At 38.7% G+C, this 20,666-nt stretch overlaps 1 protein-coding gene across 2 annotated transcripts in view; it reads right to left on the bottom strand.

Moving 5' to 3' along the window:
- Positions 1 to 329: 329 nt before the first annotated feature.
- Positions 330 to 20,666, bottom strand: part of LMCD1 (LIM and cysteine rich domains 1) — a 70,320-nt gene continuing 49,983 nt past the window's right edge. For both annotated transcript variants that reach the window (XM_053720782.1, XM_053720781.1), the window contains 5 exons: positions 10,801 to 10,889; positions 4,706 to 4,961; positions 3,304 to 3,615; positions 2,789 to 3,004; positions 330 to 1,064 (listed from right to left, as the gene is read on the bottom strand). In XM_053720782.1, coding sequence (XP_053576757.1) covers positions 903 to 1,064; positions 2,789 to 3,004; positions 3,304 to 3,615; positions 4,706 to 4,961; positions 10,801 to 10,889 — 1,035 coding nt within the window. In that variant the 3' untranslated portion in view covers positions 330 to 902. The remainder of the gene's footprint in view (positions 1,065 to 2,788; positions 3,005 to 3,303; positions 3,616 to 4,705; positions 4,962 to 10,800; positions 10,890 to 20,666) is intronic.

Genomic DNA, 20,666 nt, shown 5'->3' on the forward strand with positions numbered 1-20,666 from the left:
GGAACTGGAAAGAGTTATTTCTTATTTCAAGCATGCTATACATTTTTAGTAAAATTAGGGCAATGTTATAGTCCTGTTCTGAAAATTTCTATGACGTTAGAATGTCTGTAGAATGTTGAACAGAACACATAAGGAAACATTTATAATATTTAAAACAGCAACCAGATTTCTTGTCTCCTGGGAAGGGTAAGGATAAATACATTGATTTTTCCAGGGATGTAAGATAAGCACAGTGTGACGTAATCTAATCTTATCAAAACTCTCATCACATATATTTTGTAAATTTGATTAAAGGTTTCATGAAAACTTTATTATCAAATCCAGGAACATTTTCTTTTTAATCTAATCTAAGGAGCTAAATATAGACCATTATTTTTAGATTTTTATTGTGTTGCATGTATAGACTTTATCATTTTTCTTTTTAAATCTTTGTTATCTTAGAGATGCCACTTTTAGATATTGAGATGGCTGCACAATCTATAGAAACTCACAAACATAGGGCACTTCAACATTGTATTTAAACAACATATATAAATGTACAAATAGTATACACAACATACTCAAATAAATATCTACATATGCTAGTATTCCAGTAATATGTTAATAAGGAATTCAGCTAACAATATTGACCCCCTGATTGAAGTTCAGAGAAAGATCTTCGGGTCTTTTATTCCAGAATGTCTGTAATAATTAGGTAGGTGTCCTCTGAAACTATTGGAGACATCCCCCAAAGACTCAGGTATTAGCAATAATATAACAATAAAATATTGTGAGTATGGTTACTTCTTCAGACCAAAGCTTTACATTACATTGGAAGCATTTTTTTGTATCTGTTAAATCTTTAAAGATGAAATACAAGGGATGGGACACAAGTCCTATCATCATTGATGGATATATTGATCCTACTGATTGGATTGGATTTTGCTGCAACTGACACATAAGAGTTGACCTTTATCCAGAACATACGACTTTCCGCTGAGCGACTGCTCACAGCCCATACAGGTGAAATGCTTGAAGTGCCAGGACTGGCCATCCACATGCAGGTAGTCTTCTGAGAATATTATCTGTAGAACCAAAACAGACATCTGTTTAATACATAGCACTGTGAGATATGGTAATGCTACCAGTGACTACTACGCAAGATCTCCAACAGAAGCTCACCAACTACAAAGTGGCAAGTGATTTAACATTAAGGGATAAGAAAGTCAAAATTAAACTTGTATGATTTAGATAATGTAATTTTAAGACACTTTTAAATTCTCTTATTTTTCAAATGTGCTTCGTTCTCTTGGTATCTCTTGTTGAAAATGAATACGAACATATATCCTACACTAGTGGGAGCTAGCTGCTGATTGGTGCCTGCACACATTTGTTTTTTGTTTTTGGCTAACTAGATGTGTTCAACTAGCTGCCAGCAGTGCAATGCTGTTCCTTCAGCAAAGGCTTACAAGAGAATGAAGCAAATTTGATAAAAGAAGTGAATTGGAAAGTTGTTTAAAATGGTATGCTCTATCCGAATCATGAAAGAAAAAATTGGGGTTTTCTGTTCCTTTAAAGGGACACGAAACCTATATTTTTTTTGTTCCATGATTCGGATATAGCATGCAATTTTAAGCAACTTTCTAATTTACTCCATTATACATTTTTCTTTGTTCTATTGCTATCTTTATTTGAAAAAGCAGGAATGTAAGCATAGGAGCCGGCCTATTTTTGGTTCAGTACCTTGGATAGCGCTTGCTTATTGGTGGCTAAATGTAGCTACCAATTAGCAAGTGCTACCCAGGTGCTGCACCAAAGATGAGCCGACACCTATGCTTACATTACTGCTTTTTCAAATAAAGATAGCAAGAAAACAAAGAAAAATTTATAATAGGGGTAAATTTGAAAGTTGCTTTTAATTGCATGCTCTATCTGAATCATGAAAGACAATTTTGTGTTTTGTGTCCCTTTAAACTCATATAAGAGCATAGGATCATAATCGGATGAAACGTTATCATATTCTTGGTACAGTAAATAACATGCATTTGGTGACTCGTTTGCTAAACAAATGCCAGATATGGCGGATGGTAGCATTATTTGGATCTTTTAGTGATTTGGGGGTATTATGAGTAGTTAATAGGCAGATGGCAGTTATTCAAAGAGATCCTTTTACTATACATCGTCAATATGGTTGGCGATGTTTGGTGTTGTCTAAGCCAGCATCGAGACCAATGGTGTGTATAGTAAATGCCTGTCGCCGATGTGGCTATGTCGGGAGCTTGGAATATTCCGACAAGCTCGCTCTACATAGCAGCGAATACCTTTGAATATTTTGCAGCCTCATAGCACTTTTGATCATCAAGGCCTTAGTCTGAACTTCAAATGAGAAGTAGATGTTTTTCTAACAAATTTCAAAGTTATGTATATTTCCACTCCTTTGGTATCATGTGACAGCCATCAGCCAATCACAAATGCATATAAGTATATTCTGTGAATTCTTGCACATGCTCGGTAAGAGCCGGTGAATAAAAATGTGTAAATATAAAAAGACTGTGCACATTTTGCTAATGGAAGTAAATTGGAAAGTTGTTTAAATTGCTGCTCTGTCTGAATCATGAAAGTTTATTTCTATTGTAGAAAGGAATCATTATCTTTGTTAATATAAGTATAAGTAAATGCAAACTTGAATTGTCACATATGATTTGACTGTTATGTTTTCCTTTTTAACCTTTTTAACCATATATTTATGTATTAGCATGGAAGAAAGCTTTGAATGCCATAGAATGTTTAAAAAAATTAAAAGACCCACCTCATCACAGCCTGCACATCGTGCCTTCTCACTTTCACAGTAATGTCTTCCACACCAAAGGTGATTGTTTTTCCAGAAGTAGATTAGATTAACCAGTGGTTCCCTACATTGGCAACACACAAAACAGGAAGGATGCCATTGCTGCTCATAACCTGCACGCTCTGCATACACCGCAGGGGCGTCACTTGGCATGCGTTGCTGGCACATGTCACACACCTGGCAGAGAAGAAAGGACAGTTACAGCATGGCAGGACTTTTGCATCCACATGACAGAGAATGATGTATCAAACATAAACTACTATCATCAATCTCTTGATCCCACTTCATACACCAGAACGCCACTTCTCTCACCTAACTGAGCTCTCAAAGTTAATCTTCATGTCATTACATATAATCTGTTAGACACTGAGTTCCTATTAATATACCCCTACACATGTCTACTTTAGAGATTCAGGCTTAGCCTCACTTTTTTAATGCTTCTATTGTTAGACCTATGGTGTTGCTTCTATACTCACATATTCAGTCTTTTCAGCAGCTTCCTCTTCCATCCCATTTGATGATTTAATATTGCTGCCATCTTTTTCCAGCTGTTGTTGTTTCATACTACAAGGCAAAGCCACCTCGGCCACCCCCAGGACTTGTTCTTTGTATTGTTTTACAAATCCTTCCATGACCAAACGTTCCTGCTCTGAAAGGCCTTGGCACTGTTCTGGATCCTGGTCATATGCAGGTAGCTGCTTCACCAACTGCCTTCGTCGATAATGTGCCCCCTCTGTACCAGCAATAGGTTGCATCTTCTTGGGGATTAGCTCCATGTAGCGCTTGGCCTGTGAGAAAATGCACTCCACATTAAAGTATTGTATACGGTTGCATAGACATTTAACATAAACAGGTGCACAAAACAGAGGGTAAGAAAATGCACCTATTATTTATCAAATTATAATATGAAGCCCAAAAAGTTTAACCAGCTTAGTAGACTTGCATAAAAAAGGTCCTAAATCTAAGGGGCCTATTTATCAAGCTCTGTGTTTATAAAGATCGCTGCTCCATAACCTGTTCGCCTGCTCTGAGGTGGCGGACAGACATCGCCGGAAATCAACCAGATCCAATACGATTGTGTTAATTAACACTTACTGCTAGCGGCCGATAGGCCTCGAATCTGCAGGGGGTGGTATTGCACCAGCAGTTCACAAGAACTGCTGGTGCAATGATAAATGCAGAGAGCGTATGCTGTTGGCATTTATCGATGTGCAGCGGACATGATCTGCAATATCGGATCATGTCCGCACGCACGTTCTTAAATAGGCCCCCAAGTACCTTATGCACAGTCACTCACCCTAATTTTAATTTGGCTTGTCTATTTATATTTTACTAAAAGTACTGTTTAACAGAAAGAGTACTAGGGAAACAAAGTAAGCTTTCAGTATAAACTTTAGAGCCACAAATAGCTAGACATACACACTGAAATAACTAATATATTTTGAGAGTAAAACAGGTAAACTAGCTTTCTGTGATGACAAAATACTTATGTCTACCATTGCTATAAAAACCAATGCTTTTCCATCTTGTTTTCTTAATTTATCCCAGAATCTAAAACCTATGTAGAGCTTTGTCTTATGGTTTGTATTTGTAAGGTTGTGGATTTATATCCCCTACCTAAAACTTAATATAGACAATCATTTACTGTTTCCAACATTTTGCACGGAAAAAAAAGTAGAGCGACCATTATATTGACCGCCACATGGATTGGAATATATGGAATAGCTTGCTCATCTATACATGGGGCAGTTTTTGAAGGATCAGCCCAAGGCAAACTGTTAATTGTTTTAGCAAAAGGTATGGAGGTGAGTGAAGTAGGTTAGTTCTTGATATACAAGCTCTTTTGTGTACATGTTAGTGTATGTAAGCTATATTTACCAGTTTCTGGTTGAGTCCAGGAGGGGCCCACTCATAAGTAACAGTGAGAAATGTTGGGTCCTTGCGGGAAGTAATAGGATTAGTAATTATCATACGATTTCTTTTATAGACCCTCAACCCTTCACTGCCTTTAACTCGTGCGGTCAGTGCAGAAAATCTCGGGGCTGAAAGCAGCTGTCCAATACGGGTGTCTTCTTCTGCATCACATGGCAACATGTGATCTTCTCGGGGGCAGCGACAGCAACCACAGGTCTTCCTGTAACCATAGGGTGTGTGATAAGTTTTACAGTTCACTTGGTTAAAATTGGTTTAATATCACATTTCTGAACTAGAAATAGTTTTACAACTGGTGAAGTTTATAAAGAAATATTTTTTCAAAGACATAGAAATAACTAATTAACATATTTAACCCCTTAATGACAACTGACGTACCAGGTATGTCATGCATTAACAACCAGTTAATGCAATCGCTTCCAGCAGCTCTCAGGGTATTGCAGTGATGCCTCCATATGGAGGCATCCTGCAATACCTTTTTAGAAGACTCCGATGCAGAGAGAGCCACTCTGTGGCCCTCTTTGCACCGGTAGCGATGGTGCCAGTTCGTTGGTGGGTGGGAGCATAACAGGGAGGCGGGTGGGCGGCCCATCGCTACCCGGCATCCGGTTCCTGTAAGTGCAATGTGCACGCCGGGTGCCGGGAGCGTGCGGGGGCGCGCATGTGCGGGGGCGCGCATGATTAGCTGGCCACTGACACCAATGAGGAGGGAAGAGGGGGGAAAAAACATTTAAAAAAAATAAATATATAAGGATCTGGGAGGGGGAGGGGGTTGGGTATTGTGGGGGGCTGCTACACTACAGAAAACATTAATAATTGCAAAAAGAAAAAAAACACTTTTGTTTTTGGGGCAAATTGGGTACTGGCAGACAGCTGCCAGTACCCAAGATGGCGGCAATTAGGTAGGGGAGAGGGTTAGAGAGCTGGGGGGGGGGATCATGGAGGTTGGGGCTAAGGCAGGGGTCCATCACAGCTAAAACATTTTATTTTTTTTTATTAAAAAAAAGAAAAACTCCTTTTATTTAGTACTGGCAGACTTTCTACCAGTACTTAAGATGGCGGGGACAATTGTGGGGTGGGGGAGGGAAGAGAACTGTTTGGGAGGGATCAGGGGGTGGGATGTGTCAGGTGGGAGGCTGATCTCTACCCTAAAGCTAAAATTAACCCTGCAAGCTCCCTACAACCTACCTAATTAACCCCTTCACTGCTGGGCATAATTTACGTGTGGTGCGCAGCAGCATTTAGCGGCCTTCTAATTACCAAAAAGCAATGCCAAAGCCATATATGTCTGCTATTTCTGAACAAAGGGGATCCCAAAGAAGCTTTTACAACAATTTGTGTCATAATAGCACAAGCTGTTTGTAAATACTTTCAGTGAGAAACCTAAAATTGTGAAAAATGATTTTTTTTTTAATTGTTTGCTCGCATTTGGCGGTGAAATAGTGGCATAAAATATATCAAAATGGGCCTAGATCAATACTTGGGGTTGTCTACTACACTACCCTAAAGCTAAAATCAACCATGCAAGCTCCCTACAACCTACGTAATTAACCCCTTAACTGCTGGGCATAATTTACGTGTGGTGCACAGCAGCATTTAGCGGCCTTCTACTTACCAAAAAGCAACCCCAAAGCCATATAAGTCTGCTATTTCTGAACAAAGGGGATCCCAAAGAAGCATTTACAACCATTTGTGCCTTAATTGCAGAAGCTGTTTGTAAATAATTTCAGTGGGAAACCTAAAGTTTGTGACAAAATTTGTGAAAAAGTGAACTTTTTTTTTTATTTGATGACATTTGGCGGTGAAATGGTGGCATGAAATGGGCCTAGATCAATACTTTGGGTTGTCTTCTAAAAAAAAATATATACATGTCAAGGGATATTCAGGTATTCCTGACAGATATCAGGGTTCCAATGTAACTAGCGCTAATTTTGAAAAAAAGTTGTTTGGAAATAGCAAAGTGCTACTTGTATTTATGGCCCTATAACTTGCAAAAAAGTAAAGAACATGTAAACATTGGGTATTTCTAAACTCAGGACAAAATTTAGAAACTATTTAGCATAGGTGTTTTTTGGTGATTGTAGATGTGTAACAGATTTTGGGGGTCAAAGTTAGAAAAAGTGTGTTTTTTTCAATTTTTTCCTCATATTTTATATTTTTTTTATAGGAAATTATAAGATATGATGAAAATAATGGTATCCTTAGAAAGTCCATTTAATGGCGAGAAAAACGATATATAATTTGTGTGGGTACAGTAAATGAGTAAGAGGGAAATTACAGCTAAACACAAACACTGCAGAAATGTAAAAATAGCCATTGTCATTAAGGGTAAGAAAATTGAAAAATGGTCCGGTCATTAAGGGGTTAATAAACTTAAAATATAAAAAAAACAAAGTACGTAATCTAGGCTGGAATTAATTTACTTACCTCTACTAGGTCTAATTTAGACTACCCATGTGGTATGCGGCTTACAGAAGCACTGCAGGGCCAGGGGATTGATCAAAAGTCTGGGAACCCGCACCTTGTAATATATATCCCTATAAGCTATTCTGGACCGTAACCTGCCCTTGTATCTACATATTTGTGTAAATTAGGGTGACCAGATCTGAGGGGGGAAATAAAGGACACTTCATCAACAACATGCAAAGTACTCAAAATGAAAATTATTAGACAAGGTTTTGGTTGTAGCATTTCAAACCATTTATTTTAAATTCAATATTGAATAAAAATAATACCTGCCACTATGATCAATGTTATTAGCAACTTTCCATGCAACATTGCTGACAACATACAGATAACAAATATATACCAGGCATAACTGCCAGTCGTCACTGATGATTTTTAAGATTTGTTTAGGCAGAAGACTCCATCTATGTGCCAGATTACGAGTAGCGTGCTAACATTTACACACGAGAGATATCGGGTTTATCGAGCTTGTTTGCGCATGTTTTCTACAAGTTGAAAGTAAATGTGTTCGCTTAAGCACAATGGAATTTAATGTGCGTCGGGATAACACGACTTCAGAGCCCTGGTCAATTCTTACGCCTGAATAAAAAGAGTCATCCTAACACATCTGGTAATATAAATATAATATTTAGAGCAGATATCAGTGCACAATTAAGTACATTAGTAGGTATTAACCAAAACTCAGAGTAATCTATTTTCTGTTCAATTCTCTCTATGGGGGATATTTATCAAAGGTCTGGCGGACCTGATCCGAAAGTGCGGATCAGGTCCGCCAGACCTCACTGAATGTGGAGAGCAATACGCTCTCCGTATTTAGCATTCCACCAGCAGCTCTTGTGAGCTGCTGGTGCAGCGCCACCCCCTGCAGACTCGCGGCCAGAAGGGGGGTGTCAATCAACCCGATCGTACTTGATCGGGTTGAATTGCGGCGATATCTGTCCGCCTGCTCAGAGCAGGCGGACAGGGTTATGAAGCGGCTGTCTCTCATGCTCCATCCGGAGCTTGATAAATGGGCATCTATATCTCTACTGTTTAGTCCTGTTTCTGCCTTTCAACTCTCTCTCTAATGTTCAACTTATCTTTGATGTTCAATTACTCTCTCCCTGCAGATCAACTCTGTCCCTGTTGCTCAACTCTCTTTGCCCACCCTCACTCGCAATCGGACACGATCAAAAAGGGCTCCCGCCTCCTTTTATACACGTTCGCCACTGCAGCATGCAAGGAGCAGATATTGCCTTCCATAGTGCTGCGATGGACATAAAAATAATTAACAGTCATGATAAAAAAAAATGGGGCATTTCACCAAAAGCTTTTAGGGACTAAGGGACAGTGTCCCCTATTTATCAAGGTCTGGTGGACATGATCCGACAGTGCGGATCAGGTCCGCCAGACCTCGCTGAATACGGCGAGCAATACGCTCGCCGTATTCAGCATTGCACCAGCAGCTTACAAGAGCTGCTGGTGCAACGCTGCCCCTACAGACTCACGGCCAATGGGCCACCAGCAGGGGGGTGTCAATCAACCCGATCATACTCGATCGGGTTGATTTCCGGGATGTCTGTCCGCCTGCTCAGAGCAGGCGGACAGGTTATGGAGCAGCGGTCTTTGTGACCACTGCTTCATAACTGCTGTTTCTGACAAGCCTGCAGGCTCTCCAGAAACACGGGGCATCAAGCTCCTTTCGGAGCTTGATAAATATGCCCCAGTGTGTTAAAAAATGGGATGATCCTGTTAAAAATAGGACATCTGGTCCCCCTAGTGTGTGAATATGTAAGAGTGGACTGTATTATAGAGGACATTTTGTTTTTCATACTATACTTCAGTGTGGAACTCATTCTATGCCCTGAGAGGTGAACAGTTATCAGATAGAGACTGCTCCATTGTACATAAAAGAGGTGTGACAAGTTGCGGTTAGTTTTTTCCTTGAGTTAGATTAGCACATTATTTTTCTTGAATCTAGGCTATTGTGTATACCTAATCATTTACCCAATGCTACAGAGGTACAGTGGTGCAGTCAGGATCACTGTAATATACATTTTCCCTAACTATTTTAACATTGAGAATGGATCATTTCAACAGGCCAGAATCATTAGCACAAGTTATCTGGGTTATGATGTTGGTTTTGCAGCTTCCGAGCCCTTGCAGTACAGGCTTGCTTGACCATTGCTTCCTAACCGATGACGGGCCAGAGTTAAAACATCCCAGACTGACCAATCTCGGAGGAACAACATGCCCTGCTCTTGCGCAATTGGTTGCATAAAAGCAGCGGATGGTGCGTGGCTGGATTGTACAAGCAATTTCTTGAACAATCAAAACTTAAAGCAGCAGAAGCACAGGTGGACAGTTTTCCTGCCTGGGAACCTTGTCTGTCTGCATGTTCATAAATATGGGCCACTGAGTGACTATCCAACACATTCCACCCAAAACAGGCAAATATATATTTTTTTTTAACAGGCTGAATATTAAAATGTTTGGAATATTGGGGTCGTCCCCATGCAAGGCATAGATGGGAATAGTATAATTCCCACAAAAGCAATTAAAAACCTTGTGATAAATGGATTGTAGGGTTTTCGAATAGCCTGGAATGGATTTGAATTTGATAACTCAACAAGAAGCCATGCATTGCACTTCATGGCAGAATTCTGATTATCTTTAATGGATGTTTAATTTTTTAAGCTCCCTACCTAGCAATGTGAAAATACAAATCATAACCTTTCCAAACGCTTGCTATTTACACCAGCCTCTTTATCCCCTTGGTATCTGCCAGCAAATGATTCCATGCAAGCACAAAAGGATTGTCTGTTTGTCCAAAGCATTCACTATGTTCCAAATAATCCTGCCCAGGTCACAGAACTTCTGTCAGTGAAGGTCAAACTTAAAACCAAGTCCAGAGAAAGGTGGTGATGTTCTGACTATGAGTTTAAAACTTTATGCTTTTAATTAATGAATTTACACACTCCAGTTAATCGTGTCTCAGTTATTTTTCGCTTGTTGTTCATTAGGATCTGCTTTTGTAAGTTTATAGTTTCCATTGTGGCCGTGCTTTGCAGAGCATATCGTAACCCTTCCATGACAGCTGGCTAAGTACAGATTAAAAGCAGGCTGGGTAACAAGTCAATATGTTTCACTGAATTGAAGAATTACTTATGTGCTGGATATGGGCCATAAATTGCTCCATTAACAGGCTGTACGATTGATACATGAAATGTCTTAGTTGTACAGATTCATTTGAGATGTATTTATATCTGGCCTGGATATGACTTTATGCTAGCATTGCTATACAGCTTATTATCATTAATAATTCACAAAGATCCAGTTTTACAGCAAAGGCTTGTTCAACGAACATCTCATATTTTAATGCATTTTTTTTTATAGTTCCTGTTGCTGTCAATTTCATTTTTGGTCTTTTCTTTACATCTTGGTTTGGGGTTTTATAATTATCTAAAAACTGGATTTTTTTTTTATGTTTGGTCCCTGTGCACAAGGAAATATTTTCTGTTTGTAGGTGATTTTATGTTCTTGTTTGATATTCATTAATATCATATAAAATGTGTCAGTTTGTTCAAATAATTTACCTCCAGGAGTGTGTATGAAAACCTGCACATTCCCCTTTACACCTTATGCAGGAAGAACCTCTTTCTTCTGGCTGCTGTCCAATAGACATCTGGAAAAAGAGAATATACATCAGTCTTTGTCTGTGCTGGTTGCTGTTGCATAAGTGTGAGCAATATCTCTCTGGGTTCCAACCACATAGAAACGGGGCTCCCCTTTGTTTATGCAACATATAAGCTCATAAGCAGACAGGGAGACAGAAAGACAGACAGACAGACAGACGAACGAAGGAACAGGCAGTGAGATAGGCTCCAACCACAAATACAGGGATTCCCTTGTTTATGCAATATACAAAGTCACAGGCAGACAGGTAGATAGAGAAAGAACCAGAGAGATAGGCTTTAACCCCATAGATACAGAGATTCTCTTGTTTATGCAATATACAAAGTCATAGCAAGACAGGTAGAAAGAAAGACAGTCAGAGAAATAGGCTGCAACCGCAAAGATACAGGGATTCCCTTGTTTATGCAATATGCAAGCTCATAGGCAGACAGAGAGAAAGGCACCAACCACATAGAAACAGGGATTCCCTTGTTTATCCAATATACAAGCTCAATAGGGATACAAGAAGACAGCTAGATAGATTAGATGTTCTTTCTACTAGTTAAATAGTGTAACCATGTAAAGATCCCATAGTTTTATTAAACTTCAGCTGTAAAGCTCTACAGAAGAGCTTTATTTATCAATGCCAGTAATGTTACCACAATCATTTCTATTGTAAAGAAGAGATGCTCTCAGCAGTTGACAGCTTCACTCATGTAGACATCCCAGTCACTCAGACAGAGATTCCATATATTAGAAGGCAGTATCACCTAAGAAGATCCCACTCACTGGAACATAGCCTTACTCACCCAGAGACCCAACTTATTGGAAGGCAGCCTCCAGGGCCATCACTAGAAATGTTGGGGCCCCTTTCTAAACCATTGATAGGGATCCTACCCCCCTCACTCAGCCTTCTCCAGACTCGTCTGACACTATGTTTTAGCCCTTCTTTGCCCAGCCCCCTAATGCCAGTGAAGCCAGCCACCCCCCTGATTCCGGCACTGGCAGCCTCACTCAAGCAGAGATCCCACACAGTGGAAGGCAGCCTCACTGCTGCTAATATCCCACTCACTAGAAGGCAGTCTTACTCCTGCTGAGATCCCACTCACTGGAAGGCAGTCTCACTCCTGCTGAAATCCCACTCACTGGAAGGCAGCCTCACTTCTTAACCAGTGAACCCACTGATTTAAATACAACTTCACTCACACAGAGCTAATTTACCTAACCCATAAAGATTTATATGTCTTTATTTTATCATGTTTTATTTTTTATATATTGATTATATAACATATATCTGTCTACAGTGTATACAGGTTTTTTGTTATCTTTATATAACAATTGAGACTGGTTACTTTTAAGAGAAACGAGTCGTCGGGTTACACTTGTATTATGAGTTGAAAGTAAACAGTTTGCACTCTTGCGCTAACCTGATAAGTGCAAAAAGCCAAAGTTAGAATTTTGTGTACGCGTACAAACCCGATCGCATATTCTTATGTGCGCTAACCCGACATGAAAATATGAATATTTAACATTCCAATGTTCTTCACATACAAGAATATGTTCTATTTATTATAAAATACATATTTCTACAGTATTTTGGTATAATATACATCTATATATATATATATATATATATATATATATATACACATATAATATATACAGTATATATATATATATAGGAGTATCTATTTATAAATGCTTATGACATATTCTGCTATGTGCAGAACATTGCAATGTAAAATATTTATAGTAAAAACATAGTTAAAACCTTTATTAAAAATTAATATTGCATAAATATGCTTTAACATGTTTTCATCTACTTAACTGCAAAATACTCCAATACACTTTTATACCGTATGTGTGTATGTATATATATATATATATATTAGATGAGACAAACTAGAAGCACTATATAATCCACTTAATAAAAGTAAAATCAAGGGAATCAGTATAATAGTAGTACTAATAGACACATATAAGTTATACCAATCTTACTCAAAAATGTCCTTTTTGTCCGTATCTAATTCTGTGTCCAGTATGGGGTTAATATAACGATATACCCTTTAGCGTAGTACACTTAAATCCAGCAGCCTTTAAAAGTGCAGCTCACAGGGGGTTGACCGTTTGTTCTACAGCCAGGCAGAAGTATCCAATGTAGCGAGATCTGGAGTGCAAAAGAAAAGGCTTGGGATAGTGTGAGATCCGATAACAATTTTATTTGACACGCATACATAAAACTACTCACAAGAGTTCCAATAAATTGGGCATAGAACAGATAATCGTGACAGGTAAGGATGAAGGGGATTCCAGCGTTCCTGCTGCAGCTCACTCTGTGAACAAGTCAGCGTGTGACGTCACCACCCGATCTCTACCGCCGCGATATCAGGAACACACCTCCTCTTGGATCTGTCAGTCAGGGTTCATGCATTCAGCTCCTCTTGTGAGTAGTTTTATGTATGCGTGTCAAATAAAATTGTTATCGGATCTCACACTATCCCAAGCCTTTTCTTTTGTGCTCCAGATCTCGCTACACTGGATATATATATATATATATATATATATATATATATATATATATATATATATATATATATATATATATATATATATATATTGTGTGTGTGTATATATATATATATATATATATATATATATATACAGTCGTATGCAAAATTTAGGCACCCCTGACAATTTCCATGTTTTTTATTTATAAATAATTGGGTGTTTGGATCAGCAATTTCATTTTAATCTATCAAATAACTTAAGGACACAGTAACATTTCAGTAGTAAAAAATATATATTGTGAGATGGAGCGCTTAGGGAAAGCCTCTGCCGCTCTGATACACGGGTGTACTAGTCCACCCTAAATTTAGGAGATGTATAGATAAAAATGTGTAGAGAGCACCAAAGAGGCTGTATACTATAAAACAGAAATTTAATACAGCAGTATAAAATACCTATAGATCCCTGGTTAGGGGATCAAATACAATATAGATAAAACAATAAAATGCACAATTTAAATAAAAAGTCCAAAATACATAAAAAGTTCTCTAAAAAAGAATGGGCTCAGTCTAAGCTCTGTAAGGTGCACCTTATGAGAAAAAAAGGACCAATTGAGACTCCGCTCAAAAAAGTTTGTAATGAGTCGAGTGCAGTATTCCAAAAAATGATGTGTTCCAGATGGTGATAGTGATGGATTAGAGTCGAATGGGTGCTCAAATGTATATAAAGTGTAAAAAAAATGTAGAAAAAAATATATATGAGTGGTGAAAAACGTAAAAAAAAACCAGTAAACCCCCCCCCCAAAATGTATCAAAGATACTGTAAAAAACTCCAAAAGATAAAAATGTGATAAAAATTTGATAAATAAGTGAAAAAAAGAGTTATTATAAGTGTTATTCGTAGATAGTAATTCCTCTGTGAGGTGGTGAATTCCTAGGTGATGAGTCGTGTTTTCCTGCTACTAACCTGTAAAGCATATAGCAAAATAGTGCAATACAGCTAAAAACAAAGAACAAAATATTATTAATATTTCAGTAGTGAAATGAGGTTTATTGGATTAACAGAAAAGGTGCAATATGCATCAAAACGAAATTAGACAGGTGCATAAATTTGGGCACCCCGACAGAATATTGCATCAATATTTAGTAGAGCCTCCTTTAGCAGAAATAACAGCCTCTAGACAGTTCCTATAGACTGCAATGAGTGTCTGGATTCTGGATAAAGGTATTTTGGACCATTCCTCCTTGCAAAACATATCCAGTTCAGTTAAGTTTGATGGTTGCCGAGCATAGACAGTCCGTTTCAAATCAATTCACAGTATTTTCAATGATATTCAGGTCTGGGGACTGGGATGATCATTCCAGAACATTGTACTTGTTCCTCTGCATAAATGTCAGAATAGATTTTGAGCAGTGTTTTGGGTCGTTGTCTTGTTGAAATATCCAGCTCCGGCGTAACTTCAACTTTCTGACTGATTCCTCAACATTATTCTTAAGTATCTGCTGATATTGAATGGAATCCATGCAACCCTCAACTTTAACAAGATTCCCAGTACCGGCACTGGCCACACAGCCCCACTGCATGATGGAACATCCACCAAATTTTATTGTGGCTAGCAAGTGTTTGTCTTGGAACGCTGTGTTCTTTTGCCGCCATGCATAACGCCCCTTGTTATGACCAAATAACTCAATATTTGTTTCATCAGTCCACAGCACCTTCTTCCAAAATGAAGCTGGCTTGTCCAAATGTGCGTTTGCATACCTCAAGCGACTCTGTTTGAGGTGTGTGTGCATAAAAGGCTTCTTCTGCATCACTCTCCCATACGCTGAATTGTTGAACGATGCACAGTGACACCATCTGCAGCAAGATGATGTTGGTCTGTGGGCTGTTTTTGACCATTCTCACCATTCTTTGCCTCTCCAATATTTTACTTCTGGCCTTAACAAGAACTGTGCCTGTGGTCTTCCATTTCCTCACTATGTTCCTCACAGTGGACACTGACAGCTTAAATCTCTGCTATAGCTTTTTGTAGCCTTCCCCTAAACCATAATGTTGAACAATCTTTGTTTTCAGGTCATTTGAGAGTTGTTTTGTGGCCCCCATATTGCCACTCTTCAGAGGAGAGTCAAAGAGAACAACAACTTGCAATTGGCCACCTTAAATACCTTTTCTCATGATTGGATGCACCTGTCTATGAAGTTCAAGGCTTAATGGGCTCACCAAACCAATTGTGAGTTCCAATTAATCAGTGCTAAGTAGTTACAGGTATTCAAATCAACAAAATGACAAGGGTGCCCAAATTTATGCACCTGTCTAATTTCGTTTTGATGCATATTGCACATTTTCTGTTAATCCAATAAACCTCATTTGTGTGTGTATATAGTATTTATGTGTTTATATGTCTTTAAATAAGTATATTTACATACAAATACATATGTACACATATATAGACACATATATATACATACATAAACATCTTTAGATATGTATCTGTCTGTATCTCCCTTTGCCTGCCTTTTTTTTCTAACACCTGATACCTCATATTTTTGAGCCCTTATAACTTTTGTGTGCAATATTTTTTTCCAAATATTTTTATTAGATGGTGTTATTATGAGTGTAATTGTACTTTGTAATGTATTATTGATGTGTTTTGTGACACTTTATTGTTTTGCAAAGCAGCTAACCAGAGCTCTGAGGTCACGCTAACCTGACGCACGTTAACTTGAATTGCACGCAAGCAATTGCGTTCACTTCTAACTCGTAATATGAGCTCTAACCCTACACGTGCAAATAGGCACAATAAACTCAATATCAATCCCGCAAAAGTTAGCGCTCCACTCGTTATCTGACCCATAATATATTATTCTTTGCAAAGTTCTGTACACTTAAATCACAAAGAACACTATTTATAGGGCTGTATGTGCCCCCCCCCAAGTCTTCAAAATCCTTATGTCGATCCTGCTGCAAATGTGATTAATTCCTCTATGACAGAAAATTAAAGGGACATTAAAATTAATAAAATGAATTTTAAATATCCATAATGTATATCAGCAACTAAGAAGTGGGTTGCTAAAGATCTGCATACAAAATAATACAGATTTCAAACTATCAATGTAATGTTTTTATTTATTTTAATTTTTGCAGTCAAGAGACATACCCCTTGATCAGTCTTTTGAGTGCTTGTTCATCTTATCTCTGTGCTGTGTCCAATTAGCAACAGATATAAATATGCTTCCGCTCTGATCAAGCTGTTATTGTATATCATGTAGTAGGACCAGGATTCTGAAGTCTACAGGACGCACTCCAGAAATACCACATTGCAGGGAAATTACAGGAAAAGCAGGCAAGTTAAAGGGATAGTAAAGTCCAAATTAAAACTTTCATGATTCAGATAGGGCATGTCATTTTAAACAACTTTCTAATTTACTTTTATTATCAAATTTGCTTTGTTCCATTGTTATTCTTAGTTGAAAGCTAAACCTAAATAAGCTCATATGCTAATTTCTAAGCCCTTGAAGGCCGCCTTTGCATTTGACCGTTTTTCACAGCTAGAGGGTGTTAGTTCATGTGTTTCATATAGATAACATTGAGTTCACATGAAGTTATTTAAGAGTCAGCACTAATTGCCTGAAATGCAAGTCTGTCAAAAGATCTGAGAAAAGGAGGCAGTCAGCAGAAGCTTAGATATAAGGTTATTACAGAGGTAAAAAGTATATTTCTATAACAGTGTTGGTTATGCAAAACTAGGCTATGGTAAATAAAGGCATTATCTATCTTTTTAAACAGTAACATTTTTGGTATTTACTATCCCTTTAAATAACAGATATATACTGCAATTTTTATTTGGCAATGTTTAGATTAGGGAACATCAAAGTGCCAAAAGAAAAAGTCATCTCCATAGTAACAAAAAGCACTAATGGAAATTTGCTGAACATATTTGGTGAGCAAGAAAATGAAGGATAGATAGATGTAGTCACCAATCTGCAGCTAGCTCCCAGTAGAGCACTGCTGACCCTGAGCCTACCTATGTTTACTTCTCAACAAAGGATACCAAGAGTACAAAGTAAACTTGATAATGAAGTAAAAAGAAAAGTCTCTTAAATTTGCAATCTTATCAAATCTTAAAAAGTTTTATTTTTAACTTTCATGTCCCTTTAAACATTGCCATTTCGCAATTGCAGGTGTTAGGTTGTTTTTCTAAAAAAATTATCCATTGATCTCTATGGGGGAATATGTGCACGAGCACGCCAAGTCAGAACTTGGTTTGTGTGCGGTATGCGACAAAAGAAGGTTTTATGGTGACTTGTAATGACGGCGCTATGGAAATTGCAGTACAGCCACATTTTTAGCTGTATTAACGCAATGGCTATACCGCACAACTTGTAATCTTGCTCAATGTGCAGTAAAAAGAATATTAAAGGGACTTTCCAGTCAGAATTTAAATGCACATAGATGAATTGTAACTTTGAATAGAGACATAGAGGCCCATTTATCAAGCTCCGTGTGGAACTTGAAGGGCCGTGTTTCTGGCGAGTCTTCAGACTCGCCAAAAACAGCAGTTATGAAGCAGCGGTCACAAAGAATCGCCAAAATTCAACCAGATCGAGTACGATCGGGTTGATTGACACCCCCTCTGCTGGTGGCCCATTGGCTGCGAGTCTGCAGGGGGCGGCGTTGCACCAGCAGCTCTTGTGAGCTGCTGGTGCAATGCTGAATACGGAGAGCGTATTGCTCTCCACATTCAGCGACGTCTTGCGGACCTGATCCGCACTGTCGGATCAGGTCTGCAAGACCTTTGTTAAATTGGCCTCATAGGGGCATATTTATCAAGCTCCGTATAGAGCTTGATGCCCCTTGTCTAAAGACCGCTGCTCCATAACTTGTCCGCCTGCTCTGAGGCTGCAGACAGAGATAAACCCGATCAAATACAATCGGGTTGATTGACACCCCTTGCTAGCGGCCGATTGCAGGGGGCGGCATTGCACCAGCAGTTCACAAGAACTGCTGGTGCAATGAGAAATGCCGCCAGCGTATTCTGTCAGCATTTATCGATGTGCGGCAGACATGATACGCTACTTCGTATCATGTCCGCACGCACATTGATAAATATGCCCCATATTTGCAATATACATGTATTGGCAAAACGCTTCTAGTAAAAGTTATCATTGTTTTAGTATAAACATTTTTCTCCGCACGTGCATGTGAAGCATAGCTAGATATATTCTCAGTGCACCAGCATTTTAAATACTGCAGCTGCTCAGAACGCCAGTGGGACTTGTATCATGTCAGCGGTTAACAAACCGAGTCTTTACCATATGGTATAAGCACCTTAGGCTCTCTGAGCAAGTGCTGTTTTTAAAATGCTGGTGCACGGTGCATACTTAAATACACATTTAAAATAGCTATAGCTTTTATTAGAAGCATGTATGTTGCAAAAATGCTTCTATTCAAAACTAAAATGCATCCATGTGGATTCGAATTTTGGCTGAAATGTCCCTTTAATTTGTTTTAAAATGTTAGGACTTGGATGACATGTTATTCTATGACAACAGAACAGAAATGTCTTAAAATTACACAGTGTTTACAGCCCCTTTAATAAACAGACTGAAAACCATCAACAAGCAGAACCAATTACAAAATCAGGGTATTTTTATGCTCATCACTGTGTATATGAAACTAAGATTCTAGGCATGTACATTTTGTATGCTAATCCACCTCCCCTGTCTATCACAGGGGCCTTAGTGCTATTGTCAGATTGTATTGAGTAGAGCGGAAGGTATTCCAGCCCCAGGGGAGTTAAAAAAAAGTCCAGGTTGCTGGACGGTCACATTGTTTAGGGCTCAGGCTCTCCCAGAGCTTAGATTGCACAGCTGGGACATTTTCTGTCACACTCATTCCTTAAGCCTGTCACCTCTGTCACAGCAGACAGAAATAATCCTGGCAGATTCCCTCAGTCCTCACAAGCTCTCCACCAGCCCAGAGAAATAGGACATGACGTATTTCCCCTCTCTGCCCATTATATTAGCGCATTCCTCTCTTATCATACAGCTCAAACCTTATCTGCCAAACGAGGGGGAGAAAAACAGCTTTGCACAGCCTGAGCCAGAGGAAAAACAAATATATTTGAAGGTATCAGTTACTAGATGCATAGCAGCACATAACAAATGCATAGCATTAGCAATAAAATGTGGGGTCCCTGCAAATTGTAAAGCCCATATTCACTTTTTTTAAAACTCATTTTACAAACTTAAATCAATACAAAAATTGTAAAACACTCAAATTCTATATTTTCTTAAAAGAACACGGAAATAATACAGACTGTTTAGGGGTCGATTTATCAAACACTTCGGCAGGCTTTGCCTGCCTACAGCTGCAGGTGGCAGTCCATATTTAACAATAAACTTTTGCCACCTCTTAAGTGGCGAATTTAAATCTCCCTGGTCTCGTCCGACCTGGGAGATTGACAGCTCCTGCCCGCACATAATTGGCTGTGAGCGGGCAGGGGGGTGGCATTGCACAAGAATGCAAAATTGTGTTCTTGTGCAATGCTGTATTCCGGTAGCAGAATTCTGCCTGCCAGAGGTGAGCTGTGGCAGACAGGGGCGCGTATGTGCGCCCCTGTCTGCTGCAGCTTGATAAATCGACCCCTAAATGTATCACTTTCAGTCTAGCTGCATTAGCAATTTTTTTTGTTTGTTAAATACAAATGCCATTTGCTGCTGCACACAATAATGTGATAGTAAAGTGCTCTTCTGCACTAGAATAATTCTCTGCTCATTCTTCTATGTGTTTAAGCCCCAAAAACGGGTTTAACACAAGTTAAAAGCCTGCTCACATCTGCTCCTGATCTAAATGCAGCTGGGGATTGACGACTTCACATATCAGCCAATTTTGATTGGCTCAACAGTTGTGTCAAAATCACGAGTCCGGAATGAACTTTACCTCTTTGCATTGGTTAAACACATAGGACCAGATTATAAATATAGATTATATTTGTTTTCGCTCACGTGCTAACACTGCTAAAAGTAAACTTTTAACGTGGGCAGGTTAGTGTGCGTATTACAGGTTGCAAGTAAAAAGATAGCGCTCAAGCGAAAACCCAATGCTTGGTAACTTCTGGATTTGGATATTATGACTGTGTTAACGTTTTTTCCCAAAGACTTCAATTGAGGGTTCTCTCTCTCTCTCTCTCTAATTCATGTTCAAATGTTCTTCATATAGAAGAAAATGTTTTTGTTTCTCTCTCTCTCTATTTCATGTTCAAATGTTCTTCATATAGAAG

This window comes from Bombina bombina, chromosome 7, assembly GCF_027579735.1.
Source record: "Bombina bombina isolate aBomBom1 chromosome 7, aBomBom1.pri, whole genome shotgun sequence".
NCBI classification, from domain to species: domain Eukaryota; kingdom Metazoa; phylum Chordata; class Amphibia; order Anura; family Bombinatoridae; genus Bombina; species Bombina bombina.